The 17,147-nt window shown below is 47.7% G+C and overlaps 1 protein-coding gene across 1 annotated transcript in view; it reads right to left on the reverse strand.

Moving 5' to 3' along the window:
• LCP2 (lymphocyte cytosolic protein 2) overlaps positions 1–14,136 on the reverse strand; it is a 47,745-nt gene extending 33,609 nt beyond the window's left edge. The window contains exons 1-3 of the mRNA XM_007125563.4: positions 13,929–14,136; positions 9,809–9,871; positions 3,738–3,784 (exon numbers count right to left, since the gene is read on the reverse strand). Coding sequence (XP_007125625.1) covers positions 3,738–3,784; positions 9,809–9,871; positions 13,929–14,006 — 188 coding nt within the window. The 5' untranslated portion in view covers positions 14,007–14,136. The remainder of the gene's footprint in view (positions 1–3,737; positions 3,785–9,808; positions 9,872–13,928) is intronic.
• Between the last annotated feature and the right edge of the window lie 3,011 nt (positions 14,137–17,147).

Genomic DNA, 17,147 nt, shown 5'->3' on the forward strand with positions numbered 1-17,147 from the left:
CCTACTAGAGCACGGACTTGAGGATATGGGGAGGGGGAAGGGTAAGCTGTGACGAAGTGAGAGAGTGGCAGGGACATATATACACTACCAAACGTGGGGTGGATAGCTAGTGGGAAGCAGCCGCATAGCACAGGGAGATCAGCTAGGTGGTTTGTGACCACCTAGAGGGGCGGGATAGGGACAGTGGGAGGGAGGGAGATGCAAGAGGGAAGAGATATGGGAAGATATGTATATGTATAACTGATTCACTTTGCTGTAAAGCAGAAACTAACACACCATTGTAAAGCAATTATACTCCAATAAAGATGTTAAATAAAAAAAAAACAACCCTCCTCCATTACATTGTCCTTGATGTCTGTGGGAGAAACTATGTCCTGAGAGAGTGACTATATCTTCAGACAGAGAATGCTTCCTCGCCAGAACCTGCCTGCTTACAAAATCTATTTAGTACTGACTTTTTAAGCATCAGGGAAGGAAATTGAGGTATTCAGAGGAGTGTAATCTTGTTTTGGTCTGCTGTACCTAAACACAATTTCTTTTCTAGAACCCTTTAGGGTAATGATCCAGGGCAAACGAACCTGTGTACAAGGTAATGGAACAAATAAGCACTGACTATCTCTACTCATCAAGGACGGCGCCAGGCAACTTATGTGGGCTGTCTCCTTCATATACACCGTTCCCTGAGAGTTCCTTCTTTTCTCGTCTATCGATGAGGAAACTGAGGCTCAGTGTGTTGAAGCAACTTGCCTGAGTCCCACAGCTGATAGGAGGCAGAACCTGCCTTAGAACCTGGATCTCCCTTGCTCCAAAGCCCGTGCCTTTCTATTCTTTCATCCTCCCCAGTTAGCAGGATCAAATAATTAGTAAACATCTGAAATTGTGCTCATTGGGATTTTGCATAAAATGGTTAGAATAGCTAACACATCTTCAGTACATTTTATTATTTCCCCATTATTTCCTCTAACTTTCCCACTGGCCCTTTGAGATATGTTCTATTATTGTCCCCATTTTACAGATGAGGAAGCTGAGGCTCAGGGAACTCAGATAACTTGTCCACAGACTCACAGCTAGTGAATGGAAGAATTTAGTCTCAAGTTGTCTGACCTCAGAGCCTGCATTTTACTCTCTAAATTCTCCTGTCTGCCTGTTCAGATCTTAAATAATATCCTTTAAAAGAATGAGCCCATGTAGTTCATGTAACCCATTCCTTCATTTTATATACTTGGAAACTGAGGGTGGTCTAGGACTCATCCCGGGCACAAAGCTCACAGAAGTAGAGATGGAATTGGTATTTATTATACATTTATGCCAGGGACGGTCACTATCAGAGTCACCTAATCAGGGCAGCCCAGACCTTCCCCAGATGCCTTCCCCATCACTCCCCACGTTCACCCTTCATGTTCCACGGGCAGGCCCCATAGCTTGTCTGGGGCACACATTCAAGGACATCAGAGGGGGATTTTACTGCAGGCCAAGTTGTTTAAGTTTTCAAATAACTGAAGAAATACCCCACACCTCTACCTCACCAATGTGAGTGTTTAGAATTGTTCTTGTGCACTAACTAGCAGTTGCTTCTCACGCCACCTCCCTCTCCTGGCTCTCAAACATACAGATGTCAGCTGAGCTCAGCCTTAAGATTAAAAAGGATCTTTCCAGTTAAAAGTGCCTGCCTCATCTCTTTTCTTCTACTTCTCTGATTAAATCCCCTCCTTCCCAGCATCTTCATAGCCATAGCCTAGGAGAAGCTCCCATCTCATAGTGGGATCATAGCCGTCATCTCCTAACTGGGTTCCATGCCTCCAGCTGAGCCCTCCTCTGAGTCATCTTTTACATGCCCCGGGAAGAGTCAAGATGCAGGTTTTACCTAGTGTTCTCCCTGGTGAACTCACTTCACCAACACTCTCAGACTCCTTAGAACGGCTCAAAGCATCCTTCAGAATTGTGACCAGTCACTGTGGTCTTTTTACTTTTTACTTCCCCATGTATATGCCACAGCTGCTCTGACCTACTTGCAGTTCCAGTAAATGCACTGGTGCCATGCCTTCGCAATATAGTCCCCATTTCTAGAATGTCCCTTAACCATTTTTCATCTGATCACACCTAATGCATTTCAAGATCCAAATTAAGTTCCCTTCTTCCCTGAAGTCTTTCCTAATGCCATTTCTTGATTTTAAAACTCTGTGTGGACCAAACTTAACATGTCTGCAGGCTGACTCTAGCCCACCAGCCACTAATTCTCACTCCTGTATGTTAAGGTCTCTCCTTTACATGGAACCATGGTCTTTTTCTAGAGCACCACATTTCTGTAGTCATAGAAATGTTCTACATCTGTACTCTCCAATATAGTAGTCACCACTATATCTGGCTTTTGAGCCCTTAAAATGTGGCTAGTGCCTCTGAGGAACTGAATTTTAAATTTAATTTAGATTTAAATAGCCATTTGCGGCTAGAAAAAACTCTAAAGAAGAACAAGGATTCTTCAACAATAGTTGTCCCTGGAGCTAGGCGGCACCAAAGGCAAATCCTTGTTTCTTTATTTTTCTTCACCCTTCCCGATGAGGGAAACCGGAGAGTCATATTTTCCTTATTTGAGCTACTCTGGCAGTCTACCTACACATGAGACTTTTCAACCTCCTACTTCATTGACCTACTTCCCTTTTATCATTGTGAGCTCTGAGACTTTTAGAGTGAGAGAAAGGACCTCAGATGATGTCTAGAATAGAGATCTCAAACTGGTGGCCCCCAGACTAAATGTAGCCCAGAGATATGTTCACTTTGGCATTTACAATATTTGAAAATATTTGAGCAATATTTAAAAATTGAGATACATTGCATAAAACGGATATTTCTTGCTACTTTAAGTTCGAAGACCGGGCATCACTGGGTCCACGTTGACTGGAGCTGAGTAGCTGCTGCTCCCTTCGGATGGAGACTGTGATTCCAATTTGCCACAGTCTCCGCCACTCCCTGTTGTTCACCAACAATGAGGCTTTGTGCTGATTACCTCTTTTATCCTCATCATCGTGCTATTATTTTTCTTACAGTGGAGAAATAGTTCTCCATATCCATGCTTTATTCAAAGGTGGAAAAATGATAGGGCTTTGTATTTTTCAACCTGACCCATTTCACCCATTTCTATCAGCTGTCTAGCTCCTGTAAGCATTTGCGTGTAGGGGTCCTACTAGAGGGACAGAAAACACATGGTACAATAGGCACACTGCAACTTCCCATTTTAGCACCCACGTCACACATAAGAAATGGCCCCCCTTTCCTCAGCATTCTTCTCAACACAATGCCCGTCACAGCCATTCCAAGCAGTCAGTACTGACAGACAAAAGGAAGTTCATTGCCATCCTTCATCGGGTCCAAGTCTCTCATTTTACTGAGGTCCAGAAAACTTAAGCAATGACTGAGTTGGTGAGGACACCATGATGAAATCTCAGATCTTTGATTCTAGTGCTATTTTCAAAGGCCAACCCACCCCACTGGGAAGAGAGAAAATGAAAACGTGGTCCAGAGTCAGGCTTATCTTTGGCAAGAGCAGCCAATGCACCAGCGGGGCTAGATCTGTTATTTCTTTTTCTCAAGTCATCTTGTAACTTCTCTTCTCTATACCCTGTCCTTGCCTTCACCCTTCCTCCTCATTTTCCTATCTCAAACCCACCGTGATAGATAACTGACTCAGCTCCCCCTAGACTACTCCCCATTCTACCCAAGGAATGAGAGGGTGTACTTACGGCACCCGGAGCTTAGGGAACTTCTGGATGTCATTCTCTGCCAGGTTCTGAAATGAAGACAGCAGTAGGTTACAACCCACAGGAAAGGGTTCTGGGCCTGGTGAGTAGAGCGTGGTATGAAACAATAGGGAACAGTGGGGACTGCAGCAGACTCAGAGTACACCCCACTCACCCATCCAAAGCGGGCAGCTTCTAGATGGCGCATAAAAGCCTGTGGGCCTGGTGTTGCCAGATCTTTTTCAAAGGGAATCCCGAATCCTAGATCTTATATGAAATGTTCTGAGTTCTAAATATTGACAAATAATTTTAACTGAAGCAAACAGCAAACACTATGAGAGCCAAATCTGTGGGACCACACAGGACTTGTTTTGTGGGCTGAACTTGGCCATGTCATGACATCTTCCTTAGACTCTCACCCCAGACTTCAGGGCCCCTCTCAGCAGCCGTATGGAGTAGCTATGAGAAGCCAGCCTGGAAAAGGAATCTGTGCCCTTATAACATCATCACACCCCAACTGCCTCTTTCACCAGGGTTATTAGTAGAATTCTCTAGATGTAAGGATGCAGTAAGAGGCTGTCCAGAGGGAACCAAGAGGGGAAAGGAGAAAGAAACTCATATTTGTGAAGAACTGACTTTGGGCCTCTCCTTACAGCATCTTGATTAATCCTCACATCAACCCTGTGATGTAGACACTACCAGCATCGTTCCCATTTTAGTGAGAAAGCTGTGGCCCAGGGATGTAAGGGGATTCCAGCTTGTAGGTGATGGAGCTGGCGCTGGGACCCTGCTCTATGGCATCCATTGTCTATTTTCTTCCTGCAAGCTTCACTCTTATCATGTCCAAGCCCTTTGAGGGTCCCAGTGGCCTGAGCTGGGGGCAGGTGGTGAGAGCAGAAGGCACCTGAAAGGGAGGAGGAAGAAAAGAGGGTGGACACACTCTCCATAGAACCAAAGCCGAGGCAAAGAAGGGGCCTCCTTAACATTCTAATTGAGGCCAGAAGTCCAGTGGTTAGAGTGGGAGCTCTGGAGTCAGACAGGCTGGTTTGGAATCTTGGTTCCTTCACTTAGCAGCTGTCTGATTTGGGACAGACGCTTAGTCTCTCTAAGCCTCAGTTTCCCTATCTGTATAATGGGAAGCATAATAATATTAATAGCCCCATTTCAGGGGTTGTGAGAATTGAATGAGATGACGTATGTCCTGTGCTTGACTCAGTGCCTGACCTACCTTTTGTGAGTGATAAATGGAGGTTAGGTGAGTAATTTCTGTCCCAGGGGAGGGAGCAGCTGGGGTCTGGCTGGCTCTTGGATGTTAGTGTCTTTGCTTCTACTTCCGCTCTGGGCTGGGAGCTGCCTGGCAGGTTGTTGACTGCCTTCTGAGATGAGCTGGGCAAGCTTCCTTTCAAGCACAGGGGTTGGGGCATCTTAGCAATGTGCTTATGGCCTCATCTGCTCCAGCTCTTAGGAGCAGTGTCTGACCCAGCTCCCATAACAGACCCTGCGGCAGGGTTGGGGAGGGAGTTTGCCAAGAGTCCTGAGACAATCAGGCTTTTGGTCAAAATTCTTAACTTCTTTTTTCTTTTTTCTTTTTTTTTTTTTTTGCATCGCTGAGCCATGGCATCCCCTCCCTCCAGAGCCACCTTAAGGGGATTCCAGCTTGTAGGTGATGGAGCTGGCGCTGGGACCCTGCTCTATGGCATCCATTGTCTATTTTCTTCCTGCAAGCTTCACTCTTATCATGTCCAAGCCCTTTGAGGGTCCCAGTGGCCTGAGCTGGGGGCAGGTGGTGAGAGCAGAAGGCACCTGAAAGGGAGGAGGAAGAAAAGAGGGTGGACACACTCTCCATAGAACCAAAGCCGAGGCAAAGAAGGGGCCTCCTTAACATTCTAATTGAGGCCAGAAGTCCAGTGGTTAGAGTGGGAGCTCTGGAGTCAGACAGGCTGGTTTGGAATCTTGGTTCCTTCACTTAGCAGCTGTCTGATTTGGGACAGACGCTTAGTCTCTCTAAGCCTCAGTTTCCCTATCTGTATAATGGGAAGCATAATAATATTAATAGCCCCATTTCAGGGGTTGTGAGAATTGAATGAGATGACGTATGTCCTGTGCTTGACTCAGTGCCTGACCTACCTTTTGTGAGTGATAAATGGAGGTTAGGTGAGTAATTTCTGTCCCAGGGGAGGGAGCAGCTGGGGTCTGGCTGGCTCTTGGATGTTAGTGTCTTTGCTTCTACTTCCGCTCTGGGCTGGGAGCTGCCTGGCAGGTTGTTGACTGCCTTCTGAGATGAGCTGGGCAAGCTTCCTTTCAAGCACAGGGGTTGGGGCATCTTAGCAATGTGCTTATGGCCTCATCTGCTCCAGCTCTTAGGAGCAGTGTCTGACCCAGCTCCCATAACAGACCCTGCGGCAGGGTTGGGGAGGGAGTTTGCCAAGAGTCCTGAGACAATCAGGCTTTTGGTCAAAATTCTTAACTTCTTTTTTCTTTTTTTTTTTTTTTTTTGCATCGCTGAGCCATGGCATCCCCTCCCTCCAGAGCCACCTCCTTCTCAGGGAGGATACCAAGACTATTGTTCAGAGTGTGGCATGATGAGTGGAGGGCTTCCTGGGAGTTGCCAGAGGGATGAATGCCGAGAACTGGGCAGTTTCTGTTCTGCTGAGTCAAGGACATAAGCTGAGGGAATTTCAGGAAGCATGTGAAGGAGCAGGTGAGCATGTGAGCATGGCTGGAGACACAGAGGCAGAGGATATTAGGAAAGAGAAAGGCCTTTAGCAAAGTCTGGAAACTCTGCGTTACTTGTACAATGACTTGGAGTTAGACATGTGGCTTTGCAGGGGTATGCTTATATGCTGAGTGTGTCCTCAAGAGGGACACGAGAGAAAGGAAAGCTGAGAATTGGACCCCATCTGAAGAGGCAATATGGCAGGTGCTGCTGCTTGCCTACCCAATATCCACTCTCTTTCTCCCTTACTGATGGGACCTGGATTTTGTTCAGGTCAGTAAATGTGCCCAGTTCAAAATATTTAACACCCTAGACTCCCTTGCATATGGCCGAGGTCACCGGACTCCATTGCAGCCAGTGAGATATAACCTGAAGTCTAACTGGATAAAGCTTTTGGGAAAGTCTCCCTGAAAATAAGGGGGAATGCATTCCCCATGCACTTCTGCATTTTTTATTCTTTGCCCTTCCCCCCTTCCTCCTGCCTGGAATGCAGATGTGATGCCTGGAGATGGAGTAGCCATCTTGTAACCATTAGGACAGAAGCCACCAACGGTTTCCATTGGCTGGGTGGGGCCTGAGTTCTCGATGACTTCTTTTAGCAGCTCACCAGCCTCTAGTGCCTAACTCTAGATTTCTTATCACTTGAGAAAGATAAGTCCCTATTTGGTTAAGCCACTGTGGTTCAGTTTCTGTTTCATGCAGCCGCACACCTTTCTAACTGACACAGCTTCCAAGCACATGGCCTCCTCTTCTTCAACCTTCTGGAAGCTCAGCACCCCTATTCCCTCACCAGACTTCTCAATGGAAAAAAAAATGGCAGCAAAACAGATTCAAAGGGCTTGGTAGATCCTGCACTGAAGAAAGGAGGAAGGAAGGAAGGAAGGAAGGAAGGAAGGAAGGAAGGAAGGAAGGAAGGAAGGGAGGAAGAGAGGAAGGGAGGGAGGAGGGGAGGGAGGGAAGGAGGGAATCAAAGAAAGAAAGAGGAAGGGAGGGATAAAGGGAAAAAGACTGGGGTCTTCCACTTCTGCTTCTAATAGCAGAATGGTCCTGGATATTATAAAGCTGGAAAGGGTGAGATATAACCTGAAGTCTAACATCTTATATGGATGAGATATTACGGCTCAGATCAGAGCCCAAGTTGTCCCCAGAGCACCTGGGGCGGAGAATGGTCTCAGCAGAAGCTGCCGGCTCAGGCCTGGGTTCTGCTGCCAGCTCTCCTGTCTCCTCGAGCCCCTCTTTCCACTTCTTCCTGTTCACACAGTGATTAGAGCATGCAGCTTATTCTCTGAAGGCCTGACAGATCCCAGATATTGGGGCAGAGGAGGCAAAGCTCCTCAACCAAGGCAACAACCCTGTCCTAACAGGCCTGAAGCTTACAAGGGGAGCATTGGGGGGACTCCCAGAGCTGGGAGGGACTGTCACCCGCTACCACCCAGTCCAATGTGCTCTGTTAACAGAGGAGGGAACAAGGAGAAACTCAAGGAGGGCAAGTGCTTATTCAAGGTGACCCAGGGCATCAGAACCACAACAGGGACCATCCTCAAGAAAGATGTCTTACTCTCTTTCGACTAAGCCCTGAGAAGTCTCTGTTCTCAGTGCTAAAGGCATCAGAAGGAAATACTCAGATTTAGCAGTAATTTGCAAGAAGAAGAACAATAAAACTCTCAGAACTCTATTGGCTCAAAGCTCAGTATAAAGAAATAGCATTGTTAAAAACTTATGCATGGTTAGATTAAATTAAATGTGTGCTCTAGTCCAATGACTAGGTGTGTGACTTAGAATAAGTCACATCACACCTCTGTACAAGTTTCTTCAATTGCAACTGAGGTGGTTGGAGCCTTCCTGAAGATAACTTCCTGCTATAAAACAAGCTTCTGGAAGGCAGAAAACACATCTTAATCATCTCTATAGTCCCAGCACATGGCATGGTCTGGTATGTAAAAGGAGCTCAGGAATATGCTTGTCAAGTGAATGACTGAATGATTTAGGTGGGCCAGTGAATAAACATGTCTCACATGGCACATGAAAACAAAACTCAGACCAAAAGGGGCACAGGTTTGGTCTCGGCATGAGACTTAAGAACTGACCAGAGGGCTTCCCTGGTGGCGCAGTGGTTGGGAGTCCGCCTGCCGATGCAGGGGACACGGGTTCGTGCCCCGGTCTGGGAGGATCCCGCATGCCGCGGAGCGGCTGGGCCCGTGGGCCATGGCTGCTGAGCCTGCGCGTCCGGAGCCTGTGCTGCGCAACGGCAAAGGCCACAGCAGTGAGAGGCCCGCGTACCGCAAAAAAAAAAAAAAGAACTGACCAGAAAGGAACATATGACTATGGGTGGTAGTGAGCTCACTGTCACTGAAGGAATTCAAGAAGCTCTTGGTGGCACAGATGCAATACAGGAAATGGATTGCTGTACTGGGTGGAAAACTAGAACATGTGCCCTCTCTGGCCCCTTCCAACCCTGAAGTCTCAAGGTTCAGTTCTCTCACTGCTGCTGACTAGGTCTTACAAGGAAACACAGCTTAACTTGCACCCAGACTCCAAATCCAATTTGGGAACATCTACCCCACGAGACCTTTGAAGTCTTTTTCCTACTTCTTTTTTAACTGATGAAGGAACATGACCAGAAGGGATAGATTGGTGCAGTCAGGGTCTCTCTTACACATTGGCAAAGGTGTTATTTTAGGGGAAATGCTCAGACCACCGCCCCAGCCACTACCCAGTGCCTCTAACTCCACCAGTTAGAGCTGCATCCCTTTCTATGTAATGGCTTAGTCCTTAATAACAGCTGCATCTTAGTCTTACACTTGAAGCTTTTCGCAGTATAATGGAGTGGAGAAAGCCATACCACATGTGTGTTTAATTGGCACAAAACCAACTCTGTGAATTTAGTAGAGAAAGAGGGACATATTGAAATAAGAAGGGTGATTCTACTCTTTATTCTAGTCCGTGAGTATGTACCCCAGAGTGAGAAATAGAAAAAGAGAATCTTCTATTCTCCCATATGATCTTTTCTCCCCTTGGCCTTCTCAAAATATGAGTGGTATTTGAATAGATTTTCAAGACGTGTGTGTGTGTGTGTGTGTGTGTTAACTATAATTGTATTCCTCCTTATACCTTGACTTTAGAATGTACCGTGATATGAGTAAAAAATCTGGGAGGTATCCTAAATAGGAGGATCCTGAGAGGTGATGAGAGAGGCATCCATACAAAACTGAAGAAGGCCACAGGCTGTGTGGTGATCCTGAAGACAGGCATTGCCCCTGGGCACCCCCAGGGACAGGGTAGCCCAGTTGGCCCTGTGGCTATTGATTAAAGTACAGGACAGCTTTGGGCTCAATGTGTTGGACTAGCCAGCGCTCACCAAAAACCGCGGCCCGTCGATGTGATGTTTCTTCACAGCCTTTTCACAGTCCTTGTAATTCAGCTGAAAAAGAGGAGGGGAGGTGCTTTCAGTGAGGGCAGGTTCATGCCATTGGCTCCCATCCCTTGCCTACCCCAGAAGCTTAGCAATTTGTGGTACTTGTGGCTAGCCAGGTCCCCCTCCTCCCCTCCCCTGTCTAACAGAGGGGCCCCATCCCTACCTCAGCCCTGCTTTCACTAACTAACCCCTTGGGACTCTCTGAAATGGAGAAATTGCCTGTCTAAGGCCTTGGGGCCAACCCCTAAGGGTTGGGGCACAGAAAGAGCGCCTTCAGAGCTTCAGAGGGCTGGCCATACGCTCCTCTGGCAAGCAGAAAAGAGCTGAAAGAAGAAAATAAATAGCATCCGTCGTCTCGCTACGCAAAGACAACCTCGGTGAAAATGGCAGTGTCTTTCCTTCAGTGGTTTTTCCTAAGCATCTTTCTAAACATAATCGAGGTTATCATTCGTATTCAATCTTGTTATCTTGACTTTTCCTCCTGAAAAACATAGGCACTGCCTCATGTGATTACAAACTGACTTTGAACATTATTTGAGTTTGCTCCCTATTGCTGAACATTTAAGTTGTTTCCCAAACTGCTGCTCCAATAATGATGATAGAAACTTCTAGCAATTACTGAACACTTGCTATATGGCAGGCACTGTTCTAAGTATTTAAACCAATTTTAAGTCATTTAAGCCTTACATTTTTCAAATGGAGAGTCAAGGGCACAAAGGGTCAAGTACCTTGTATAAGGTTCCATGGGTAGGCAGGTGATAGAGGTGACAACCAGGCTTCAGAGCAAGGAATGTTCTCCTTTTAGTTAATAACAGTAAAACTTACATACAGTAAGTGAACAGATTTAAGTGCAGCTTAACATACCAGATCAAAAAACATCAGGGATATTCTTTTACATACAGCTTTTTCTTCTATGTTATGTAGTTGAAGTTAGATTCTCAAAATAGAATTAGAGAATCAACAGGAATGATCATTTTTAGGGCCTGGTTGCTTTCCTAGGGTCACATCAATTGACAATTGAAGCAGGTGTCTGTTTCACCTCGCCCTCAACAACATACACATTTCTATTTGAAATATCTCTAAATTTGATGTGTCTAGATAGAGTATTTAAGGTAAAATATTTGTCCTTGAGAATTCTAGCTTCTCTTCTCAGGTATGGGTCCCACAGTTTGTGGCAGCCTTCTTTTGGGGCAAACTTTAAATCATGACCTTTTCTTATGGCCAGCAAATCTAAAGAGTGAGAGCAATCGTTGTAACCTCATGGCCTGACAGGGTAGGATGAATATTAGAAAGCTCGGAAAAAGCGATTTAGCAGTCATATAGAAAGCAAGCAGTCTCTGCGGGGCCCCAAACAGCCCTTTTATGCATATGCCGTGCAGTGACATGGTTCTTGGAATTTTCGACTGCCTTTAATTCATCATTTTAACTGTCCTCATTATCAGCTGAATCGCTGAGTTTGCAGAGTGCTGACCTGGACTCTAGATAGATAGACAGTCCTGCAGACTGGGGCCCGCCTGGGAGTTTGATTCTGAGCCAGTAATGTCTAGGCCGGAGGGTGAGACTCTGTTCTTTTAGCATACACTTAGACGATTCTTATGAGTGCCCAGCTTTGGTTGGCGCTGGTCTAGAGCAGGTACCTGGTGTTGCAGATGGGACCACTGAGGCCCAGAGAGGGGAAGGGACTGGCCTAAGGTCACACAGTGAGTTGGGGACACAGCTAGGATTAGAATTTATGGCTCTGAGCCAGAGTCTTCTCCACTGCATGGCCCAGGGATGCCTTCCTGCCAGGTCAAAAGGAATTGGAGGAGTTAAAGAAATAGAAAACATGACCTCAGTCCTCAGGGTCTTACGTTCCAGAGAAAGGATGAGCTGCACGGATTTGAGACGGTAAGACACAAAGGCCCACCGCTCTGCATGGAGTCCCCAGCTAGGGTCCAGTGAATAGAGCAGGAGAAAGGGAAGACTGAACATGAATCGGCCCCCTGTCTCTGCTGGAGGCCCCACACACGTATTTCCTTTATTTCTCCCAACAATCCCATGAGGTTAGTCACTGTTACTATCTCTGGTTTATTGACGAGGAAGCCGAGGCACAGAGGTGAAGTAAAAACAGGAGGGTCACCAAGCTAGCAGGTGGCAGAGCCAGGATTCAAACCAAGGTGTGTCTGACTCCAGAGCTGGCTGGGGAATTGCCTCCAAGGTGGACCTGGCCCCAGGGCTTCATTAGAAATTACACCTGCTAATAGGACTTTTGCTGGCTAAGATCCATCCCCAAATGACTCCACGGTCAGTTCTCTTTGCGTTTTCTCTCTGGGGGAATTGAGATGCTCAGGTTTGAGGGATGTCTACCTGAGTCTGTGGGTTCCTGGATCACAGGTGCCCCTCAGTCTCCTCGTTCCTGCCTTCAGTCCCTTCATGCTGGGAGGGGAAAGCTGTCCAGGTTCTGTGGACTTGACCTGGAGTCTGGGGTCTCCAAGAAGAAAATTCTCCCTTCCTCCAACTCAGGCAGAGAGCCGTCCTCCTGAATCATCCCTGACCTATAGCCCAGCTCTCTCTACTAAGGGGAACTTTACCCTTGGATTCTGCAGCTGCTGTACTATTTGTGTAATTCTCCTTCCCACATTGGAGATGGGGCCTATCTGTGCCTCTCAGCCCATCCCCAGGTATGCCTGTTAATTCTCAATTCTTTTCTCCTTTCTTTATTGAGGTAATATGCCGCTTTAGAGCATCTTAGCAAATTTCACTTGTGGCCCTAATTTATTTGGTCTACATTTAAGAAAAATTTCTAGAAACCTCTTTCAAAAGTCAGTTACCTCGATGATCTTTGCACCCACCGTGCTGAAACCTAAGTTTATTATGACCTTTTCATGAGGGAAAAATAACAGAAACGAGATGCAGAAAAAGCAGCAAATAACAGGATCTGTGGGCTGTGCCTCTATCATGCCACACCCAATTCCACATTTTTACTTTTTTCTTAGGGAAGAACAGCTGTGACAGGAAATACCTCGGTACCATATGGACCCCAAGCCAGACTACGTGTCCCCGGGAGCCTACTCCATCCCAGGAAAAACAAGAAGTTGACTCAGATAACCTCTAAGTTCTTGACCTAAAACCTTATGTTTGTGATAATCTGGAGTAACAACTGAATCTGATGCCAGCCTCCAGAGGTGGGAGTGTTAGAAGCTCAATTGTCCCTCACGAGACATCGTATCCCTTGGACAGGGATAGAGGGTCCCTGAGTCATGTGACTTGGGATCTGCCCAAGCAGACATGTGACCTGTGGTCCCACCAGCAGATGACCAAACACAGGGATCCCTGTGCACCTTCAAGGCTGGAAGGCAGGACAGCAACACTCAGCTCTGCCATAGCTTGGCCCCTGACCCTTCCTGGCCAACCTTCTCCTCTTCAGGGGACTCAGTTTCCCCAGCTATAGTCCGAGGCTCATGCCAGTTTCCCAGCCTGCCTCATAAGACCCTCATAAAGCTCCAGTGACACTCTGTCCAGGTAAGGGCTTGAACAGCCCTCTTGCAAGGTCATGAGCAATGACTTGCCCTGACGCCATCTCCACATCATTCATCACAGCCTCCAATCTTTCCTTTCTTCTCTCCTACCCCCAGGACTCCATGTCTCCCCTTTCTAACAAGTAGCCTTGACCTCACTAGTTGTTACAGCAGTTCTGAGTCTCAGAGCAAGGACTTTGAAGCCAGACAGGTGTGACTAGAATCCCACCTCTGTCACACGCAGTCCCTGGGGCTTTGGGCCAGTTAGCCTCCTTGAGCTTATTTTGCAGCTGAGCCGGGAGGACAGCAATCTTGGAGAGGGTTAGATGGGACGGTGCCTGAAGAGCACAAACTCGAGCCCTGGCACGTAGTAGATATTTGTCCCTTTGAGGGCCTCCCATCTCCCCAGAACGCATTGCCGGAGCACTCAGCGGTGCTCACTCAACTGGTGAGGTTGCACGGGGTTGGAAGTTCTGCTGCTAATCTTTCACGCCTCTCACGTTCTGCCCGGACTCCATCTTCAAGCCTCTGCCCAGCCCCACCACCCACAAAACAGCAAGGCTCACCTTCTTGAAATAGTCTGCAAGGGTGTCAGGGTCCCAGGCCAGGACCTCGGAGCGAAAGGGCACATTCTTGAATGCCATGGTTGCTCTCCTGGGACGAAGCTCACAAACTGAGCATGGGTGTTGCACCCATGGACAGAGAACCCCAAATCCAGAGCGTGGAGGCGTCTTCAGCTCTTCCAACTCCCAGGTACCCTCTGGAAAAGCTCTGTTGGAGCCGATGTCCTTTCTGCTATTAGCCAGATCCCAGAAAGCAACGGCTTCCTCTGAGAACAGATATGGTCTCTTCTCAGAAAACGACTCAGCAAGTTTCCTTTACCACTTCCTCTGCTGGGCTCTAAATAAGTAAACAAGGAAGAAGCCCAGCTCTGGGGGCTTGAGAGGCAGAGAGAGCTACAGGCTGGTAATTCCCCACTGGCCCCATCTACCCCAGCCCAGTGGGAGAGGTGATGAAGAGAACTCAGACTCCAGTGGGAGTCCAGGTATGTTTCCATTAAAATCCCTGGCATCCATATGTCTAAACCACATTCCTTCTTGGCTGGGTCTTTGCAGATGAAAATCTAATTTGACAGTGGACCTAAAATATAGACAAACTCCCACATCAGTGAAGGGGAAGGAGCATGACTTTTTAATGTTTTCCAACCACCCCTCAGTTTCTCTCAAATGGATAAACTTGAGCTTCTTTCGCTGCCTCCTTATAGCTATTACAAGAGGATCCTCTGTGAGCCAGTGAGTTGGGCACCCAGGCCTGAGAAAGGGGGTCTACTGGGCAGAGCCGGGCTTGATTTCTGCTATGACTCTTTCCATGCTGGGCAAGGGCTGAAACTCTAGGAAGCTCAGTTTCCATATCTGAAATACAGGAACAGAAGAATTGCTTCATATGTACATAAAACTTAGATGCATTTAACTAGACAAACTTAAGGGAAAAAAGTTAAAAGAAAAAAATACCTGTTGCTATTGATGCTGCCATATATTCTAGTCACTATTGTTCCTACCGTATATTCTACTTACTATTTATTCCTCCACATATTCTATCTAAAGAGCATATCCCTGGAGACAGGAGATGGGAATCTGGGTTCTCTCAGTCAGTTTCTTAGACCCTGTGCACTTCCTATATCTGAGCATCTCCTTGACTGAGGGTGAGTCCAGTGTCAAAAGCAAACTTATTTGTACAACTTCACAGCCTCCAAACACAAGTTCACCACTCATCTAGTGCTGCATGCACAGGCACACACAGATGACCGTCTGTCCCGATGCTTAAAGAAAGAACAAAGCTCTGTTGCACTTACCGAGTGATGTTAGGTTGGCCCCTGAGGTGATGCCTTCCAGAAGCTTTTTCAAGGATAGCTTTGGCCATGCAGTTTCCATCTTATGCACAATCTAAGGACCCTCACTGTAATGCACCAGCCTCGCAAGGTCGTTGTGTAAATGAGATCTGCACATTGTCCCAGGCCAAGCACCTTTATGGAAGTGGTTCATGAACCTGAGCTGATGTCATCCTCACCTCAGAGGGTGCCAGGGGCATCGACTGAGGCAGCCTAGGCCGAGCACTCCTCACACGGCTGGTACCTAAAGAGCATCAGTCTTGGCTTCAAGCACGAAGCAGAGCAGAGAGTGGGGAGCAGGTAAGGCACAGTGATGTAGAGCCATGGCCTCGGGGGCGGATACCCTCTCCCATCTCTGTCTCCCCCAGGCAGGTGGGGAAACCCAGAACTCATGAAGAAGTAAATTAAAAGGTTTAGCGGAGGTCTTCTCAGGCTTTGTAATCTCTGTCTGCAGGTTAGGAAGGGGGCAGTCTGTGCACAGTAAGAACAATGTCATATCAGTACACGGGGACAGGGGCTCGTGGCGTAGAGAATCTTAAATGTGCATCCAACAGAGCCTGTGGATAAGAGAGCAAATCTTGCAGGGAGTAACATGTCAGATTTTTAGATCTTAGAGACAAAGAATGGATATGGGACCAGAACACTGCACCCCAGAGTTGCGGGGAGGATCTCCCAATATCCCCCCTGCCGCACCCCATACCGTCCAGACTTGAAGCTCTCTCTTTTTCCTGCTAACCCGCAGAAGAATTAGATGAGGAGATAACTGTTTTTCTTCACAGCTAATCATAGAGGTGAGAAAAAAATGCAATCTATTAGAAGAGCCTTGTGGGTTTCAGCCTCTGGGGGCAGGGGAAAGAGTTGTCACTCAGAGACCAGGAGAGAATGGCAAGTAGGGACTTTGGAGGAGAGAATGTGTTGACCTTCTTAGGAGAGGTACCTACAAAGCTAGAAGGTGGAAGGGAGGATGTGCTGATTTGGATGTGATTTGGACAGAGGGTGTTGCCTGGGGGAGAGAGACAAAGGTGGTGGCATGTGGCTCAGAGAAGGTGGCATCTAGGGACACCGCGAACCATGGAGAGAATGCCCTCATGTGGGTTCACTCCAGTCTCACCTCCACCAAACTTATATCACCTGAGGCCGAGAGGAATTGCTACTGGAACTTTCCTTAGGGCGTCTGTGGGTTTGTCTATAGTGGGGACCAGAGCTGCAGCTGTCACCTTCGCAGGGAGGGGACCATTTTCCCCTCCGCTCTCAGAGGCTGGTAGTGGGAACACCATCTGTGTGGAATCCTTCTGGATGACCAAGAGCTCCACCCACACAGGAGAGTCCAGCCAGGAGAGCCAGGAAGGGGCCCTGACCGTTCGGCTGAGTGGGGACAGCTCCATGCACCTGGCAGCCACACACTAAGACAGAATTGGGGGACCCTGCCTGGGAATGCGTGTGTCAGGAGGGACCGGCCTGCCACACAGCCATCCCAGATGTGCAGGGGCTGTCCTCACCATCACTCCTGGAGGCTGGGGGAGCGGGGGAGGGACGGGGGGAGGGGCTCAGGCGAGCCCCGGGCAACCCTTCTCCAGACGGCACTGCACTCTGTGTCCTGAGAGCCATCCCAGTCTGGACATGGTCCCCACCCTCACACACACGCAGCCTGGGATATGCAGGAGGAAAGCATGAACCAGCTGCTGCATGTGGGACAACGAAGAGCAATATTTTCCACTTCCTCAGACCTGACAGTTTCATTTGTTTCAAAAAAATATATTTATTTTTTTCATCCTCTCTCTGTGTCTCTCTTTCTCTGCTGTTTGGGCTGAGATGCGTCAGAAGTTCGAGGGTGGGTGGGAGGAACTGCTTATCGGGACTTCCTGTCAAGCCTCTCTTCCTTGTCTGCCCTATTTTT

The sequence above is a fragment of the Physeter macrocephalus genome, chromosome 2, assembly GCF_002837175.3.
Source record: "Physeter macrocephalus isolate SW-GA chromosome 2, ASM283717v5, whole genome shotgun sequence".
Classification (NCBI taxonomy): domain Eukaryota; kingdom Metazoa; phylum Chordata; class Mammalia; order Artiodactyla; family Physeteridae; genus Physeter; species Physeter macrocephalus.